General features: G+C 34.9%; 1 protein-coding gene across 1 annotated transcript in view; it reads right to left on the bottom strand.

The window, feature by feature from the left end:
- Window positions 1–18536, bottom strand: part of CFAP47 (cilia and flagella associated protein 47) — a 429680-nt gene that overhangs the window by 217744 nt on the left and 193400 nt on the right. The window contains exons 36-39 of the mRNA XM_015443631.3: window positions 13635–13769; window positions 9442–9557; window positions 5267–5417; window positions 4082–4170 (exon numbers count right to left, since the gene is read on the bottom strand). Coding sequence (XP_015299117.3) covers window positions 4082–4170; window positions 5267–5417; window positions 9442–9557; window positions 13635–13769 — 491 coding nt within the window. The remainder of the gene's footprint in view (window positions 1–4081; window positions 4171–5266; window positions 5418–9441; window positions 9558–13634; window positions 13770–18536) is intronic.

Raw genomic sequence — 18536 nt, 5'->3', positions numbered from 1 at the left:
GCACATGTTTAAACTCATCAAAATGTACACAGTAAATACCTGCAGTTCTTTCATATCAATGTTATCTTAATTAAGCTGTTAAAACAAGTCCAGGCATGGTGGCTCACACCTGTAATCCCAGCACTTTGGGAGGCCAAGGCGGTTGGATCACGAGGTCAGGAGATTGAGACCATCCTGGCTAACTCGGTGAAACCCCGTCTCTACTAAAAACACAAAAAATTAGCCAGGCGTGGTGGCAGGCGCCTGTAGTCCCAGCTACTCAGGATGCTGAGGCATGAGAATGGTGTGAACCCGGGAGGCAGAGCTTGCGGTGAGCTGAGATCATGCCACTGCACTCCAACCTGGGCGACAGAGCGAGACTCCATCTCAACAACAACAACAACAACAACAACAAAAACAAGAACAAGAACAAAACAAAACCCCCAAATCTGACAATATGCTATATAAAGGAGACATATGTTAGACTGAAAGATAAAAATAGATTGAAAGTAAAAGGACAAAAAATTATATATCATACATACAACCACAAGAATGTTGAAGTAGCTATACTAATAGAAGACATGATAGAATTTAAAACAAAAATTGTAACTACAGATAGAGACATTTTATATGAACAATCAGGAAGATAAAATTACTATAAATATACATTCACTGAATTTTAGAGCACCAAAAGACAGAAAGTAAAACTGACATAAGTGAAGGGAGAAATGAAGAGATCAACATTAATAGTTAGATAGTTAAATACTGCCCTTTTCATTATGAATAGAAAAATTTAGGCAGAAAATCTACAAGAAAATATAAGTCTTATACAATACTATAAACCAACTAAAATTAAGAGACACCTATAGAACAATTTACTCAGCAACAGCAAAATATAGATTCTTCTTATGAGCATTCCGCAGTATGGACCTTATGCCATAAAACAAACCTTGATAAATTTAAAATGATTTAAATAATACAAAGTATGCTCTCTAACTTAAATGGAATAAAATTCGTGACAGAAAAGTTGAAAATTAACAAACATGGGGAAATTAAACAACATACTCCCAAATAACTGGTGGGTTAGCAAGAAATCAAAAAGAAATTAAAAATAATTTAAGATTGCTGGGCATGGTGGCTGATACCTGTAATGCGAGCACTTTGGGAGGCCAAGGTGGGGGGATCACCTGAGGTCAAGAGTTCGAGACCAGCCTGGCCAATATGGTGAAACCCCGTCTCTACTACAAATACAAAAATTTGCTGGGTGTGGTGGTGGGTGTCTGTAATCCCAGCAACTCGGGAGGCTGAGGCAGGAGAATCATTTGAACCTGGGAGGCGGAGGTTGCAGTGAGCTGAGATCGCACCATTGCACTTCAGCCTGGGGGCAAGAGCAAAACTCTGTCTCAAAAATAATAATAATAATAACTTAAGATTAATGAAAATAAAATAACATATTCCAAAACATATGAGATGAAGCTCAAGCAGTCCGTAGAGATAAATATGTAGATAAAAATGCCTCTATGAAAAAAATCTCATAATAATAATCTAAATTTTCACCTTAAGAAGCGAGAAAAAAGAGACATCTAAACACAAAGCAAATAGAAGGAAATAAGTAATATCCAAAAAAAATTAGTGCAGAAATGAAATAGAGGACAGAAAAACAATAGAGAACACCAAGGAAAGCAGAAGGAATTTTTTGGAAAGATCAATGAAATGACAAATTATTACCTGGACTGATCAAGAATATAAGTGAGAAGAATTAAATGACTAAACTAAGGAATAGAAGGAGGAACATCACTATTAACATTTCAGAAATTAAAAAAGGATTATAAGGGAATACTCTGAAAGCCTCTGTGCCAGCAAATTAGATGATGTAGAAGAAATGCAAAAATTTCTGGAATAAAATAGCAAAACTGATTTGAGAAGAAATAGAAAATCTGAACGGGCTCATAGCAAAGAGATGGAATTAGTAATGATATAAACTTCCACAAAGCAAAGCTCAGAACCAGGCTGTTTCACCTGTGAATTATATCAAACATTCAAATAATTAATAACAGTCATTCACAAACTTTTCCAAACAATAGAATAGAAGGTTACATTTCAGAAATAATTCTATAAGATTAATATTAATCATACAAAAACAGACAAATCACTGAAAAAGGCAATTACACTATTAAATATTATAATCACACAGGCAAAATCCTCAACAAAATACTGTACTAGCAAACTAAATCTTATTAAATATAAAATAAAAAAAAATAGCATTATAGAGCATGAAATAGTGGTGTTTTGCAAAAGAAGACTTTGGGAATCACCAGTCTGGGAGTGAGGCATGGGAATCAACAACCTGGTCAGCTAATCCTGTCTCTGTCAAATATAGACTGGATTGGCTTATTTGTTCAAAGTAATGTGAAATTTTGATAAGACATGATCAATTCTTGCCACTTATACATACAATATTGGGGAATATATGGCGATTTTTAAAATTTTATTTTAAAGTATGTTTAATAGGAGACTGCTAATAATAACCAAGTCAATCATTTGTAATATTAAAAACTGGGTCACTTGTTATATTGGTTATAACTTAAAAATAGTTTCTATATTAATTAATTGGTCAAATTCCTTCTTATTCAATCTATTTTATTATGTTAAAATTTCAAACGTAATATATGCCTCTTGCACAATATTGATTTTACACATTTTGAGATTGGTTTTATATTTTTGAGTTTATTTGTCCATTGCCTAAGTTTGTGGGACATATTCATATAAGGAAGGATATAGTTAAAATCACTTGATTAACAATTTTGCTTCCTATCAAACCACAAACCCCTCACAAGCATTAACCATTTTAATTAAATCTGAGATATAACATAAAGACATGCTGAAATATTACTCTTATTTGAGAAATACATATCTGTAATATTCTCCCAATTTCTGGAATATCCAGATTTTCTTTCTGCTTTAACACTAGAATGTAAGACTAAATTTGTTTGATCCTGTTTTTCTCTGAGGAACTGCAGTCAGTCATTTGGCCTACTTACGGGCATACTTTAGTACTGTGTTAACACACCTCATATTCTAAAATTTTGTGTTCCTTATACTCCAATGTATCACTTTAATAAAATTGCACTCAATCACATTCTCTCTCACATACACCGGGGAACTAGGTATTTACAAATCACTGTTTCAAAACAATATTTTTTTTAACAAAATGACCAAAATTACTAGTAAGCACAGAAGGTATCACCTTCCATCTTCTTCCTCAATGTGGTGTACATTTCCAGGAAGTTACTTTTCTATTGTGTCTTTAAACAATGCTTGAAAATTTTATTGTCTTTTCATCACAAATATGTATTTTTGTTATTATTGTTAAATCTTAAGGTGAACACATGCACATTGATTGTGCAGTATAAATTAGTTATGATGCTCTAAGTAAAAATGTTTTTTTCTGCTTAAATCTATTTTTCAATTTTGGACATGTACAGAATAAAATTAGAAGTAAAAAGTCTATTAACTATATATATTTTTAAAAATTGAAAGAACACTGAATTTCAACAACTTGCAGACAAAACATAAATTTAGTATGATCATTTCAGTAAAACTGATTCACTTTCATTAGTTGTTTAAGTTTTTCTGATGGTGCTTAGAAGTTTATAGGAATATGAACACATAAAATTTCTGCTCGAAATGGTTCATGTTGAAGAGATTAAGAAAATTACGGCCAGGCGCAGTGGTTCACACCTGTAATCCCAGCACTTTGGGAGGCTGAGGTGGGTGGATCATGAGGTCAAGAGATAGAGACCATCCTGGCCAACATGGTGAAACCCAATCTATAAAAATACAAAAATTAGCTGGGTGTGGTGGCGGGCACCTGTAGTCCCAGCTACTCGGGAGGCTGAGGCAGGAGAATCGCTTGACCTGGAAGGTGGAGGTTGCAGTGAGCCAAGATGGTGCCACTGCACTGCAGCCTAACCACAGAGCGAGGCTCCATCTCAAAAAATAAAAAAAAAGAAAAAGAAAAAGAAAGAAAGAAAATTACATATGTCTCTTCAGAGTGGTGATAGCTAAATTGTAATGAATTTACACCAAAGCAATAACTTACTTGAAGTCCCCAGCAGTATGGAAGGGGTTTTTCACATTCACAGTGAATTCCTGAAATTGATAACATGGGCTTTCGCATTTTATAATGTCCTAAAGTAAAAAAAATAAAATCTTACCACGTGATAATAACAAAAAATGAACTTTCTGAATTATAAAATATAATCTTAAAAATCTATAAACCATCCATTTAATATTACACTGACAATACTTTCCACTATCAAAAGAAATTCCATGGAGAAAAACTTTCTAGGTATTCTATAGTTTCAGAAAGATTATTTTATCATTTTATTTTATTTTGTTTTTATTATCTAATCTGCTTCCCAGCGACTTAAGACCATATGGGGGCAGATGGGGAAGTAAACAGTTTCATGTCCACCCCATAACCACCAATGACAGGCTAAGCCCAGCCATATCTCTTAGCCACATGTGACAAAACAATGTCTTGTTTCAGATAATTTGTGTGAGAGGGTTGGGAAAAGTACATGTTCATTATTCAGGAGGAAATAAGATCACACATAGGAAGTGCCAAATGCCCACTTCCTGTTCTGAGCATCGTTGTCTCAAAAGGCAGTCTGTCCATATGAGCATCTCAGTGCCCTCCTCAACAATGGGCCATCACTCAACCATTCTACATTCATTTTCTCTACTTACCACTCTTGCCCTGCACACCTAAATTCTTTATAATCCATTTGGAAATCTAATGAATTTACTTATTCTGTATTATACATCCATGGTAGAAATTAACATTTAGAAGAGATAATGGCTACAAAAAGTCAATCATAATAATGTCACAACCATTTTATAAAGATTTAAAAATCTCTCTTCCCCACCCTTTGAAATAGAAACACTTAGAACTCTATCTGGAACATCGTCATCTCTCAATAAATGCCAGCATTAGCCTTATCTTTATAATAGATTTGATCCACAGGACACACAAGATAAACTGATGAAAGGTCCTGCCAGAGTACAGGAAAGTCGTTTTTTACTGCACAAACTATCCACCCTTAGTCCAGCAAACACACAGACACAGGCCCATAACTGCTTTAACATAAACCACAAGTATCCATGGCACAGGGATGACTCAAGAAACAGCTGCCTAAAGATAAAATGTAGAACAATAACCATGCTTTTGATACTCCATGGTCTGATAAGAAAAGCAAAGGCATAGTAGGTAAAATTTACTTACAATGGTTTTAAAATTGAGAACTTTGCCTTTAAGAGCAAAAGTCATTGTAATTCCTCTTACTCCATTCTTGGGTTTTGAAATTAATAGTAGTGAAGCTTCAGCAGGACGAAGAAAGCGACTGGTGAATTTCAGAGTGACATTAATTTCGTTTCTATTTAGTGAAAGACAAAAGAGAAAATGTTTTAACAAAAAAGACAACTTACAAGCATTTGTTTAATGTAGACCATGTGTCTAGTGCCTACATCCCCCTGCAAGGTACTCACTTCAGCTGCAGTTCTCAAGAAGCCTACAATCTAGTTATTATCATCGGTTAAGCTATCTTAATATATTTTGTAAAACCTGAAGTTAACTTTCAAATATATAATCTCTCAAACAAAGGATTTTCTAACAGCAAGCCATAGGAAACCATGTATGAATTGTCTTGAGGGAAATTCATAGGACATTCTATGCTACTGTTTAGGCAAATACTTTGTCATGTCACTGGTCTCTGATAACATGGGGAAATGTTAAGAAAGCAAGAATTCAAAAAATGCATAAAGTCATTATTGAAAATAACATTCAAAACTCATAACCAAATAATGGCAGATAATAATAGCGTTTAATTAATTACAGAAAGGGATAAGGAAAATATTTTCACCTTCCTTAATCTTCAATCTGGCAGTCTAAGACATAGTATAATGGTGATTTGGAGGAGATTCCATTCACCAGTCTGTAGGAACATGACTGCACCATCGTACCCAGCAACCTTGCATGAGTCCACATAGGCCCCATACGCACTGTAAAAATGCAGCTGACAAAAGTCTTGGCAGAAACCCCATGATCCTCCTGCAAGTATAAGAGCATGGAGGGTCATGAATTGCTGCTCTGGGAACATTTCTCACTTGCCTCCCTAAATTTCCTTGAGAGACTATCACCAGACAGTTTATCATTGCTTCCTGGATTGTGATGAAGTATGAGACTTGCTTCCTTATTCCTTTAGGGTAGAGTTACAGGCCATGAAGCTTAATGACAGCGTGAATTTGGATCCTCAGCAAGAGGGTGTCTTCCCATCCATGAGATCTGACCTGTTTTATTTTGATATTGCCCTGTACAAGGGACATGTGAATCTGGTACCTTTGATTACTCATGCTTTCACTGTTTAAATAAGTAATACACTCTAAATTAAACAATGGACTCTCTATTTTGTTATTGGATCAATCTTTCAGTCTTGCCTTGCCTTGATACAGCTGTAGGTGATAAAAGTTGGGGACATTTTATCTTTGCTTTTCCTCTGGTTTTCAGCATAGTTATCATTATACATCCTATAACATTTGTTCTTTTGTATCAACTACTACCTATTATCTTCGCTTAGAATACACATATTTAAGAATGGATATGGGAATAGATTCCCTTGGTGTCAAACATTGACCTAACTGTGCCAGAACTTTTGTGCAGTTGCTGTTGAATGGGCGAGACTAGGAAGAAACAAGAAGTGAGATGAATAAGAGGCTTTCAAAAGCAATAGAAATGTTCTCAAAATAGTTTTGTAGGGAAAATTACAGCTTACATCTTGCAGGAGTGGGGGTTATTTTAATTTAGATATGTGTCCTCAACAATTTCAGTTTTGTGCAAAAGGACTCTTATGAAAACTCATGGGCATGAATTTAACTGAGAACAAAGAACATTTGACTTTGAGGTTTTTTCCGGGTATACAGGCTCAAATTATTTATTGAGATAACAGTGAGCGATTTAGAGTATTTCCAGTTATTCTAAAGTACATCACTATATAAGATCATTTATCCATTAATTCATTCATGCAATCGATATTTTTAGATAACTTATAATGTTCCAGGCACTCTTTTAGGTTTCTGAGATACAGTAATTAGAAAAAAAAGCAAACAAACAAACAAACAAAAAAACACTATTCCTGCTCCCCTGGATAGTACATATGGTAGGACATGGCCAACATTCTACCATCACAAAATAAATGTGAAAATTACAAATTATATAGGTGCTGTGAGAGCATATAATGGGGAGTGTGATATAGTCTGAAAGGTCAGAGAAAGTGATATATTAGGTGGAATGTGAAGGATGAGAATGAGTTAACTAAATTGAACAGGGGATGAAAGAAGGCATCCAAGGCCTCTGGTATGTGGAATTAAAATGTGTTTGAATAACTAATCAAAGGCCAGTAATGCTAAATCTTAGCAAGCAATAGGGGTGATGATGCAAGATACAGCCAACAGCAAGCTGTGAAATCATAGTGACTGTCACAAAAGTGAAAGTGTACTTTGGACCATGTTAAGCATATTCAATCTATATCCAAATGTTGAGATGGGAAGCTGTTGAAATATTTTAAGCACCTTTTAAAATTTCTGTTAAAGGTTTAAATTTCTGTTAAAAATTAGCTGTCATTCTAATACAGGGGTTAGATTTCAGACAAGATTTTTAGGAGTCTATGGTGGCAGACTAGTATAAAGATGATGTTACATTAAATCGGGGTGGAATAGGTGAAGAAGGGAAAAGATAGAAGGTTTATGACACAATTGGTAAAATCAATAGGATCTGGTAATGGATTGGATCTCCATGGAAGCTGATGAAAAGAGAAGCATTCAAGAATGACCATCATCTAAAGAACATGCATTTAATGAAGGATTTTATGAACCTATACTTAAGTCTTATGAAATACATTTCAAAATAGAGTATTCTTTTATGAGATAAATAGCTGGTTCCATGAACAACGTTCTCTCAAGTATAGGTAATTATTTTTTAAATTTTGTAGTTATATTGAAGCATGTAAATGACCAGCATTCTTTTCTGAATTTGTTAGAAACTTCAGAATCAAATGTGTAGTCTATTTCAAGTAAGTTTCCTAAGTCTACAGGCATTTCTATCATAACTATAGGCTTCATTTTAATTATTTTACCTTTAATTTTCTTTTTGCTCCAATTGCCTTTCCCTGATATTTTTTTTAAAAACCTCCTTGATATTACATATACATTGTAAGCTACTTCAATTTAGCCTTTGGAATAGATGGAGAATAAATATATAACACATCAATGTCAGTGCACATATGGCTCAATGAAAATAATGAGGAAAAAAAGACTGGTTTTCTAAATTTATACTTTCACTTTTATGACAATCACTCTATGGTTATAGCTAAATTTAGTCATAAAGTTAGATGCAGAAATAAATATGTTTGTTTATATGCTGGTGTAGCTGTTTAACATTTTCTATATAAATAATATGTCTGATAATTTAAATCCATAGCTGGCAGAAAAAGACATTATTAACTGTGATCTATACAGTATCTAACAAAGAATGTGGCACACATAAATATATAATTTTATAATATCTTATAATGATAAAATTACTCATTTTTTTTTTGTTTAGGAAAACAAAATATTTTCTGAGTCATATTTGTAAAAACCAAATCCTATGAAATTATTTAGCCTAGCTAAACAGAGCCACCTAAAATAACAGCTACCTAAAATAATTGTATTTCAAGCCTATACAATAAAATGCATTTAGATAAGTGAGTAGTTGTTTTTTATATGTATTCAGAATTAAGCATTGCTTCTTCTGGGAAACTTTCCTTGGTTTCCTCAAGCATGGGCAGGCATTTCTTTTTTCAGTTTTCATCTAGTTCTATACGCACATAATAAATAAAATAATGATTTAATTATTTCTTCATTATGTATTTGCTTGCTTGGCATTGTGATAGATTGTAAGCATTTGTGAGTAGTGTTGACATATTTTAATTTTTGAGTCACCAGTACTCCAACTCGAGGCAGTCGTCCTTATTAATTGCTTCCTATAAGTTCCATTATGGTACAAGGTGTTTTGCCTACATAATCACATTTATTACTGACAGCACTGTGGGTAAATAGTCTTATCCACATTTTTCAAATAAACAAAACCAACTTACAGTCTTATTTCTATGACCCACATACATAAAAAACAAATTAAAATTAAATGAATACATAAAACAGCTGTTTTATGTTGTTAGAATTGTTTCAACAACTTTGGTGAGGAACTGTAGAAACATATGAATATTTGTCTGACTCTGGGTGACAATCATTTCATTAAATATCTATCAATAGTAAAATCAAAGTCACATTTTATAATTATAACACTTATTAAATCTTTGGGGTTGATATGTCTGATAATGTAAAATTTAAAAAAAGAATACTTACCTTGGAGAAATTGTCACAATATTCCCTTTTTGGGAGAGGGAGAAGTCAGCAGCATCTCTTCCAACAATTCTAGCATTATACACTAAGTTTTGCGAGCTGGAATTTTTCAGTAGAATCTATGTAGAAGTAGAAGAGGATATAAGTAAGATTATAAAATTAAAAACTATGCAACTATATCATTTCTTATTTTTATCAAAGATAGCAATACATTTTAGTCATAAATATACTTATTCATAATGTACACCAACTGGAGAAAGCCAGAATTTGTATTTTAAAATAACAACTACACACACACATACACACACACACACACACACACATTTATACAGTTTAGCTGAAGTGGGCAAAGAGAAGGAGCTTTCAACAAAGGGAATTACAAATGCAAAAGCATCTTATCACCAGTGATTTGAAGATCAAAATTTTCAGCTTAGATTTTATTTTTATTGCAAAGGAAAACCATTGGGGAATTTTTAAAAGGGAGCTTATATATCCAATTTACAAAAAGGATACTCTGGCTGCTCAGTGTAGAAAGTATTATAAGGAGTATAGATTTAAAAACAGTTTCAGGCTGAATATAATGGTGGCCTAGTCTAGATGTGGTAGTTCAATGAAGGGTTGGCTGTCTCTTTCCTCCTGATCCAGAGACGTGGGGAGCATTAGAAAATGAGTTGTTTTATTACAAAAGAGTACTTCTTGAAAAATGTGAGTACACAAAGTGTTTATATAAAATATAATGGAGATTCAAAAAACAATCTTTAGGAACACTGACAAAGATTTTCTTCTCAACCACACTCCAGTAAGGCTTGTCTGAGCTCTTTTTTAACTAGGCCCCTCCTTTGGGCATGTCCTCAAGTGCCCAATTTTAGCAAGAATCCTGCTAAATCAGTTTAGCCAGAATTCCACACCTTCAGTATCTAATCACCCTTGGTATCTAACCAAATGCCTCATCTCCTGTCATCGCTCAGGTAATGTACGATCACCCCGGCCTTCCTTTAGCAAAAATCTTACATTGGTTTAGCCAGAATCCCCCCTTTCCCATATCCCCGCTTACCTTTCGTCTTAGTCATTTCCCACCCACGGATCTCCATCCTGCTCTTTGGCTATAAATTCCTACTCTTCCTTGTTTTATCTCGAGTGGAGCTCAATCTCTCTCCTCTACTGCAAAACTGCTTTGCAGTGGTCCCTATACCTATCATAATAGTCCTGAATAAAGTCTGCCTTACCATTTTAACAAGTGTCATGAATATTTTTTTTTCTTTAACAAGATGCGAAGGTATCACCAAAAGTTCTGACCCAGAGCATGGTGAAGATGGGGAAAAGGATAATTGGTCAAATTAGAGTGAATAAAAGGTCACTGCAAATTATGAAGTTCAGGACCTATAGTCACAGATATTCAAAGAGTGAAAAAGTAGCAGTAGGTATGGTTATAGTGAGTCATAAGGAATATGGTGAAAATCTGGTGAAAGAATAATTACTTTCCTAGTTCAATGGGAACTTTGGTAACCAACAGAACAAGTGTTTTGTTGCTAAAGCATTTTCAACTTTAGTTTCTCTAAGGATTTGGAGGCCTCATGTTCTCAAATACTTAAAGACATCAATAATGGGGGCAAGACCCCCACTATAGTGTGGTAATCTTTTTGTATGTACATACATACATACGAATGTATGTATTTCAAATATTCATTAACAGACCAAGTGATTTTAAGTCCCAGAGAGCTAATTCCTCTTGTTTTGGAAGGAAATGTTGAAAATTATAGTAGATTTGTTGTGAACCATTTAGATCATAAGGAAGCCATTCATTCTCACTATGTCATACATATCATACATATGACACAACAGTATTGGACACATCTGTGGTCACACAGTCATACCATTCAACTCCAGGATTTCACGTAGGGGTAATGAGGAGTAGATAGGAAGAAGAGCTAGCTGTTTAAAGAAATAAAGGAAAGTTTTAAAGTCTCAATTCCTTTTTTGCAATGACAGACATTCTTTATTGTGCTTCTGTGTAAATTTCGTTTCAAAAAGGAAAACAAAATTCAACAGCTTTTGAATGTCTCAGAAAAACACTGCACCCTATATTTTTTCACTAACCACTAATTTTTTGTACTTGTTCTAGTATTCTATGTTTCTATTATTTGCCCATAGCTATAGAAATACTTTTTCACACTTTGGAAGGCTGAGGAGGGTGGATCACCTGAGGTCAGGAGTTCAAGACCAGCCTGGCCAACATGATGAAACTCCGTCTCTACTAAAAATACAAAAAAATTAGCTGGGCATGGTGGCAGGCACCTGTAATCCCAGCTACTCAGGAGGCTGAGGCAGGAGAATCGCTTGAACCTGGGAAGGTGGAGTGCTTGCAGTGAGCCGAGATCGTGCCACTGCACTCCAGCCTGGGCAACAAGAATGAAACTCTGTCTCGAAAAAAAAAAAAAGAGAGAAAAAAAGAAATACTTTCTCAATTCTAGTGGCCATTTCTGGAGCTTTTTCTATATTCTGTAACATTGATAGGGCTGGTGGTAAGAACGACTTTCTATGACTTACGCACTGCTATTCATCATGTTGATTCACGGACCAAAATATGTAAAAGATTGTCAGCAATTTCCAAATCACTAACTTTCTTAAATACAAGTTAAAATCAAAGCTTGTTGTAATTTATTTTATCTTCCATATACATATTTTTTATTTCTTCTTTCAAAAACTTTTCTTACATTGTGAAAAATGAAAGGTATTATTTGTACAATTTTATCTATAAACTTAGGTATAAGCATTATTTCTAGCAAAAGAATAAAATGAGAAAATAAATCATGTTCTATTTAAACATGATTTAATTTGATTTTTAACATCATAATTTAAATTTATTTTTAAACATTAGCCAGCATTAATATTAACTACTTAAAAATGTCAATAACAATTAAATGATATGAAGGAATACAATCATGTAGACAGAATTAGAGAATTGGTAATAATAGTTAACAGTAATAAATTATACTTAATCAAATTTACACTCTTGTCTCCTGCAGGCCTAAGCAAAAAACTTTTAACTCTTCTGAAATGTTATTTTGAAGTCAAAAATTCAATATAATTATAGCTCAAGGCTAGTTATTTATCCAAAGCCCTTGAATGTCACTGCAATTAGCAAATTATCATAGTAAATACTGAATTCTATGGAGTTTTATGTCTTTTTTTGACAAAAAAGGAAAGAAATAAAGTAAATAAAAGAGATTGAACCTCAGTATTTACTAACACAAACCTAGAAGAGGAGGCTTTCTTTTCACTAAATTCAGCCCTCTACATTTTGAGACAAGAACCTGGGTTTTGTGTTTTATTTTTTCAGTTTTTAATGAAATCCTTATTAACTGATGCTCACACCATCATGGAGGTTACAGTTATTTTCTCAAAGAAGTTACAATTACAGAACAAAGATCACTGTGGCATATCTTTTGAAGACCACATATGGATAAGTTTTGCATCAAAAATATAAAATTATCGGCCGGGCGCGGTGGCTCAAGCCTGTAATCCCAGCACTTTGGGAGGCCGAGACGGGCGGATCACTAGGTCAGGAGATTGAAACCATCCTGGTTAACACGGTGAAACCCCGTCTCTACTAAAAAAAAAAAAAAATACAAAACACTAGCCGGGTGAGGTGGCGGGCGCCTGTAGTCCCAGCTACTCAGGAGGCTGAGACAGGAGAATCGCCCGAACCCGGGAGGCGGAGCTTGCAGTGAGCTGAGATCCGGCCACTGCACTCCAGCCTGGGCGACAGAGCGAGACTCCGTCTCAAAAAAAAAAAAAAAAAAAAAAATATATATATATATATAAAATTATCCTCCTTCCCAATCATATATTAAGAGAGACACACATAAAACAGCCTGAAAAAAGGAATAAACATGAATCTTATCAAAGCAGTATATTAACTTGTATACAGAATAATATTATTTTAAATCAAATGAAAATGAGTAAGAAAAGAGTCTTCATTTCATTGCAAGTGGTGATTACTCAAGTAAAAATTGCACCTTTCGCTCATCTAGACCTTTGGCTTAGAAGAAGCAACATTTGATAAGGTTTATTTACTTTTAATAAAATTATGTCATATAGATACTTGCTGTTAATTTTGGGCTGGGAAAGAAATATCTAAAACCTCTCTTAATTGTGTAACTCCTTGTGCATTTTGACCCCAAATTTATCCTTACCTTATTCAGTGCCGTGTCATGTAGAGTACAATCAAAGGGCACCACCTTCTTAGGGAGATATGTAGGGAGTCTTTCATACATGTAGACACAAAGCATGAGCATCAGGATTGGATTTGGGTCACAGATGTCTGTGGCCTAGTTTCAAAGAAGATAAATTGAAATTAGAGGATGCATTAGTTAGAGTTTTCTACATAGGTAGAAAACCAATAGGATATATATCTGTATCTATGTGCGTGCGCGCGTGTGCGTACACACACACACACACACACACATATATGAATGGGAATTTATTAGGAAGAATTGGCTGAACAATCACAAAGTCCCACAATAGGCTGGCTACAAACTGCAGAATGACGGAAGCCAACAGGGGCTCCCAGGGAAGCCAGAAGCATGGCTCAGGCCAAGTCCCAAATCCCCCAAACCAGGGAAGCTACAGTGCAGGCCCCATTCTGAGGCCGAAGGCTGAAAGCCCAAAGGAGGCTGCTGGTGTAAGTCCTAGAGTCCAAAGGCTGAAAAACCTGGAATCAGATGTCCAAGGGCAGAAGGAGAAAAAAATGCATCCTGCTCCCAAAGGGAGAAAGAAATCATGACAAAAATTAAAAAGAACAAACAAACAAAAAAACCAAGCAAACTGAATATCCCCCTTCTTCTGCCTCTTTGTTCTGGCCACTGCCACAGCCAGTCAGATGGTACCAACCCACATTGAGGGCATATCTTCCTTTCTCAGTCCACTGACTCCTGCAACTATCTCCTTTGGAAACACCCTCACAGACACACCTAGAAACAAAACTTTGTCAGCCATCTTGGCATCCTTCAATCCAGTCAAGTTGACACCTAATATTAATCATCAAACAAGATAAATAGATAAAAATATAAAAAGAAGAAAAGCATAGTAAATCAATTATTGAATTACTTTTAAACATTTAAAATATTTGTGATTGGCAATGACACTGAAATATAGATACAGCAATAATACTGCTCTGAATCAGAAGAGCTTGACCTAAGTGTTAAAAAATAAATGTGTCCTAAGCAGATCACTGATCTTGTACCCTCAGATTCTGTAAAAGCTAGCCGGAACTCAGAAGAACACTATACTCTAGAAATTATGACTAATGTGACTATTACTCCTGAAGTTAAAGATGGCAAGAGATTTTCAAGCAAAGGCCCATAGAACCAATGGCACATTAAATGGGCTTTATAGAATGCTTGGACTTCAAATATGCTGTGTTTGATGTGAGGAAAAGGGTGTAGTTTTTCAGAAAAGCAATTACTATAGGATGAGGAGATAGAGAAGCCTAGTGTTTGTTCAGTATAAGAAGTTCCATTTGGGTCATGCGTAAGAAAAGATGGGACAATTAGCGAGAAAAAAGACTAAGGAGTGCCAGACTACATTGTGAAGGTCTTAGATGGCAAGGTGAGGGACTTGATTTCTGAACAAGAAATAACGTAAGAGCAACAATTAGGCAGATCAGGTAGGAGGCAGTTGAAGAAGTACTTTTCCCAGAACAGATAACTAATAAGGCAGAGGATGTAATTACTCTGATAAACAAAATACATTAGTAATGATTACTAGAGTATATTTGAGATAAAATCCAAAATTACAGCTCTATGATATCAGGACAATAAATATAGCCAGAGCGTAAGCTGAAGCCAAAAAGTAGAGTCAGGAACAGAAGAAGATAGAAGCAGTGGGGAAAAGTTATTCACAGCACAAAAGTATTGGGGTTGGTGTGAGGGATTCGAAGACATAAAAAACACCATTAATAGACAAACAACTCTGTCAGTGTCAATATACAAGGAGCTCTCCATACTTCCACAAAATGGAAATGAAGGTCTGCTATGACTTAATGGCACATACTCAAGTTAGCAACTGAACAGGATCTGAGCCTGGCCTAGAAATACAAATAGTGTGAAAGCCAAGGAGACCCAGCGTGCTATGTGGAACTAACGCACTTGATTCTGAAATTTGGCAGCAGTTTTTAGAGAATAATGATAGCCCCACTGGTGATCTGCTAGTCCACATTTCCTCATGCTCTCTTATTCTTCTTGGGAAAATAGAAGGGTTTGTTCTTTCTTGTTTTGTTAATTAGAAGTAAGGCTTACCAACGAAGGTGCCTGGGCAGAAGACTGACAGAAAGAAAGCTGGACTGCTTTAGCAGGGTAGAAAGCTAACTGTGAGTATAATGTGAGGAAAACTTGGAAATATACCAGGACCATAAAGTTTTTCATCAGTATTTTGTGGTCTCACATTCTTTAATAAAGACGACATTAGTAAATAGATGTAGAAAAATGATTTAAGATAAGAACAAAATTAAAATATGCAGAGTTTAATTGTCACATCCATTTTTGAAGCCTAAGAAGGTACATTTTTAAGTGAAGAATGTGTAGCTCTGCTGGACCCTGTGTTTGGAATCAGCCTGTAGGGTATGATCCGAAGAGGGCTATCTAGGGTGACGGGAGGTATGTTTACTGGGGAAAAGAGTAGTATTAATGGCAGAACACTCTGGGCTCAAGTCTAGGATGAACCAAAGTCTTTTGAACCATGTTTTAGTGTGTACCCTATAAAATGGTATAAATAGCAATATAAAAATTATTTTAAAAGCTAAACTTTGAAAAATCCAGCAATTTGGCAATTTAAAAATATGTTTTTAATGGGAAACTATATTTAACAAGACATTATACTGAAAAACCAAATAAAAGAGCATTCTTACCTTTCCTTATACATTTAAACAAAAATGACCTAAAGCAATTAGACTTTCGTTAACCTTAGGCTAGAAAGCCAAAATGTTAAAATAAGTTAGGTTTATTTAAAACAAAAATTTCATGTGAAAGTACTTTTAAGGACATAATCATTATTTTCGCTATATGTATCTAACCAAAAATAACGTCAATTGTATTGGTACTTTTTTTCCCCTTGATGACAATGTTTTCCTACTAGATTAACAATATGCAGGAATGTAAACAAACAAAAAAAATCATAAAAATCATAACAAAAAAATCAAGAAATCTGGTAAATTAATTCAGGTCCTGCTATGACACAGAGCCAGGCTCTTGATTAAGTCAATTGAATTTCCTGGGCCTCAGTTTCATCATCAGTAACCAGAAGGGGTGATAAGATCTTGAGTTTTATGCTGGATGTAATGTGCCATAACTTTAAGGTATCACTAACTTTCAAACAAGACACCAAATATAATTAGCAGTACACTATGATATACTAAAATCCTACAAAGACAGCTGTTGATTGCCCTCCCAACAACCATTTTCTTCTTTCTTCTTTAGTAAGAACCTCATTTTTTGTGAATATTCTTTTTTAAAAATTTTTAATCAACCACTGGTTAGCCACAAGAATAGGATTCAATTCTGGCCAATGATATGCAATGGGGAATATGCTGTGGGGGCACTGGGAAAGGTTTACCTTCTGGAAAAAGAGAAGTGCAAGAAAAGATGCCACTCAGCCAGCCCTCAAACAGAACTGTAGGAAGGTGTTATGTGAGACTTCTGCAGAAATTTGGGAGTTATTTGTGTAGAGTCCTAAAACAAAGCTAGCAGGTCAAGAATGGCTGAGCAAAACTGAATCTCTGATAACTTTGTTAAAAAACTGAACAATTATCCTTATAACCTTTGATCACCCAACTATCTTTTTATAAAATATTAAATTGCCTTATTTTAAACCACTTTTACTCAAGAATTTTGTTATTTAAAGCTGAAATTTTCCCTGTGATTGTGAAGGTTAATTTTAGGTGTCAATTTGACTGGATTGAGGGATACTTAAATGGCTGGTGAAGCATTGTATCTGGTATCTGTGAGAGTGTTTTCAGAGGAGGTTGAAGCTGAGTCAGTGGACTGAGAGAGAAACATCTGCCCTCAATGTGGGCAGACATCATCCAATCAGCTGGGGCTGGACAAACAGGTAAGAAGAAGGAGGACTCTCTGCTTTCTCTCCCTTCCAGAGTGAGACACTTTTTCTCCTCCAGTCCTTGGACATCAGACTAGGTTCTTCAGTTTTTAGACTCTAAAACTTGCACCAGTGCTCTCTGGAGGCTCTCTGGCTTTTAGATTTGGACTAGGGGCTGCACCATTGGCTCCCCTGATTCTGAGGCTTCTGGACTGAGCGATGCCACCAGCTCTTCTGTGTTACAGCTTGCAGGCAGCCTATCACGAGAATTCTCTGACTCTGTGTTCATGTGAGCCAATTCCCCCTAATAAATTCCCTCTCATATATCCTATTGTTTCTGTGTCTCTAGAGAACCCTCACAAGTGATAAAAAAAAAAAAAAGAAACAAAAAAATTTAAGAAGAAAATTAGATTATCTATTCACCCTCAGTTCCAATCACTACTCATTAAATTATGTGTAGTAAAGCTCCATAAATGCTTATTATATTTATTTTGTTATCTATCTTTGCATGAGGGAACAAAACATGCATTCTATGCTGTAGTCAAATAATTCCATAGGATTTTTGCTTTAAATAAAAATCATGTCATGAAAAGGAGATTATTTAATAACTGTATATTCCTACTGGCAGGATTCTCCAAAAAGACATAACATTACCCCAGCAACTTACGAAGCTAATTTTCAGGCTGCAATTAAGAACATAATAAAGAAGAAACTTAAGCATTAATAATTAAGTCCGCTGCTGAATTTTACAGGATTCAAGGGTGGACCATTACAAGCATCAGCATTAATTCATTACGTATAAGTTCATTAGAGGGTGATGGTTTTAAATCTTCCATTTAGTGTGGTTGGTAAATCTGGGCTAATAAAGAGTTAGGGCATTGGAATCAGCTGATAAAAGTTTGGTCATTATCTGCTAAGCCGACTTTCAATTACTTCATTCATCAAATCTTGGACAACTTTTCCGCATTTTTATCTAGTAGATACTTATTTTTAAATTATTTTTTGAC

This window comes from Macaca fascicularis, chromosome X, assembly GCF_037993035.2.
Source record: "Macaca fascicularis isolate 582-1 chromosome X, T2T-MFA8v1.1".
NCBI classification, from domain to species: domain Eukaryota; kingdom Metazoa; phylum Chordata; class Mammalia; order Primates; family Cercopithecidae; genus Macaca; species Macaca fascicularis.
The sequence above is the reverse complement of the archived record's forward strand: the minus strand, read 5'-3'. Positions and strand labels throughout refer to the sequence as shown.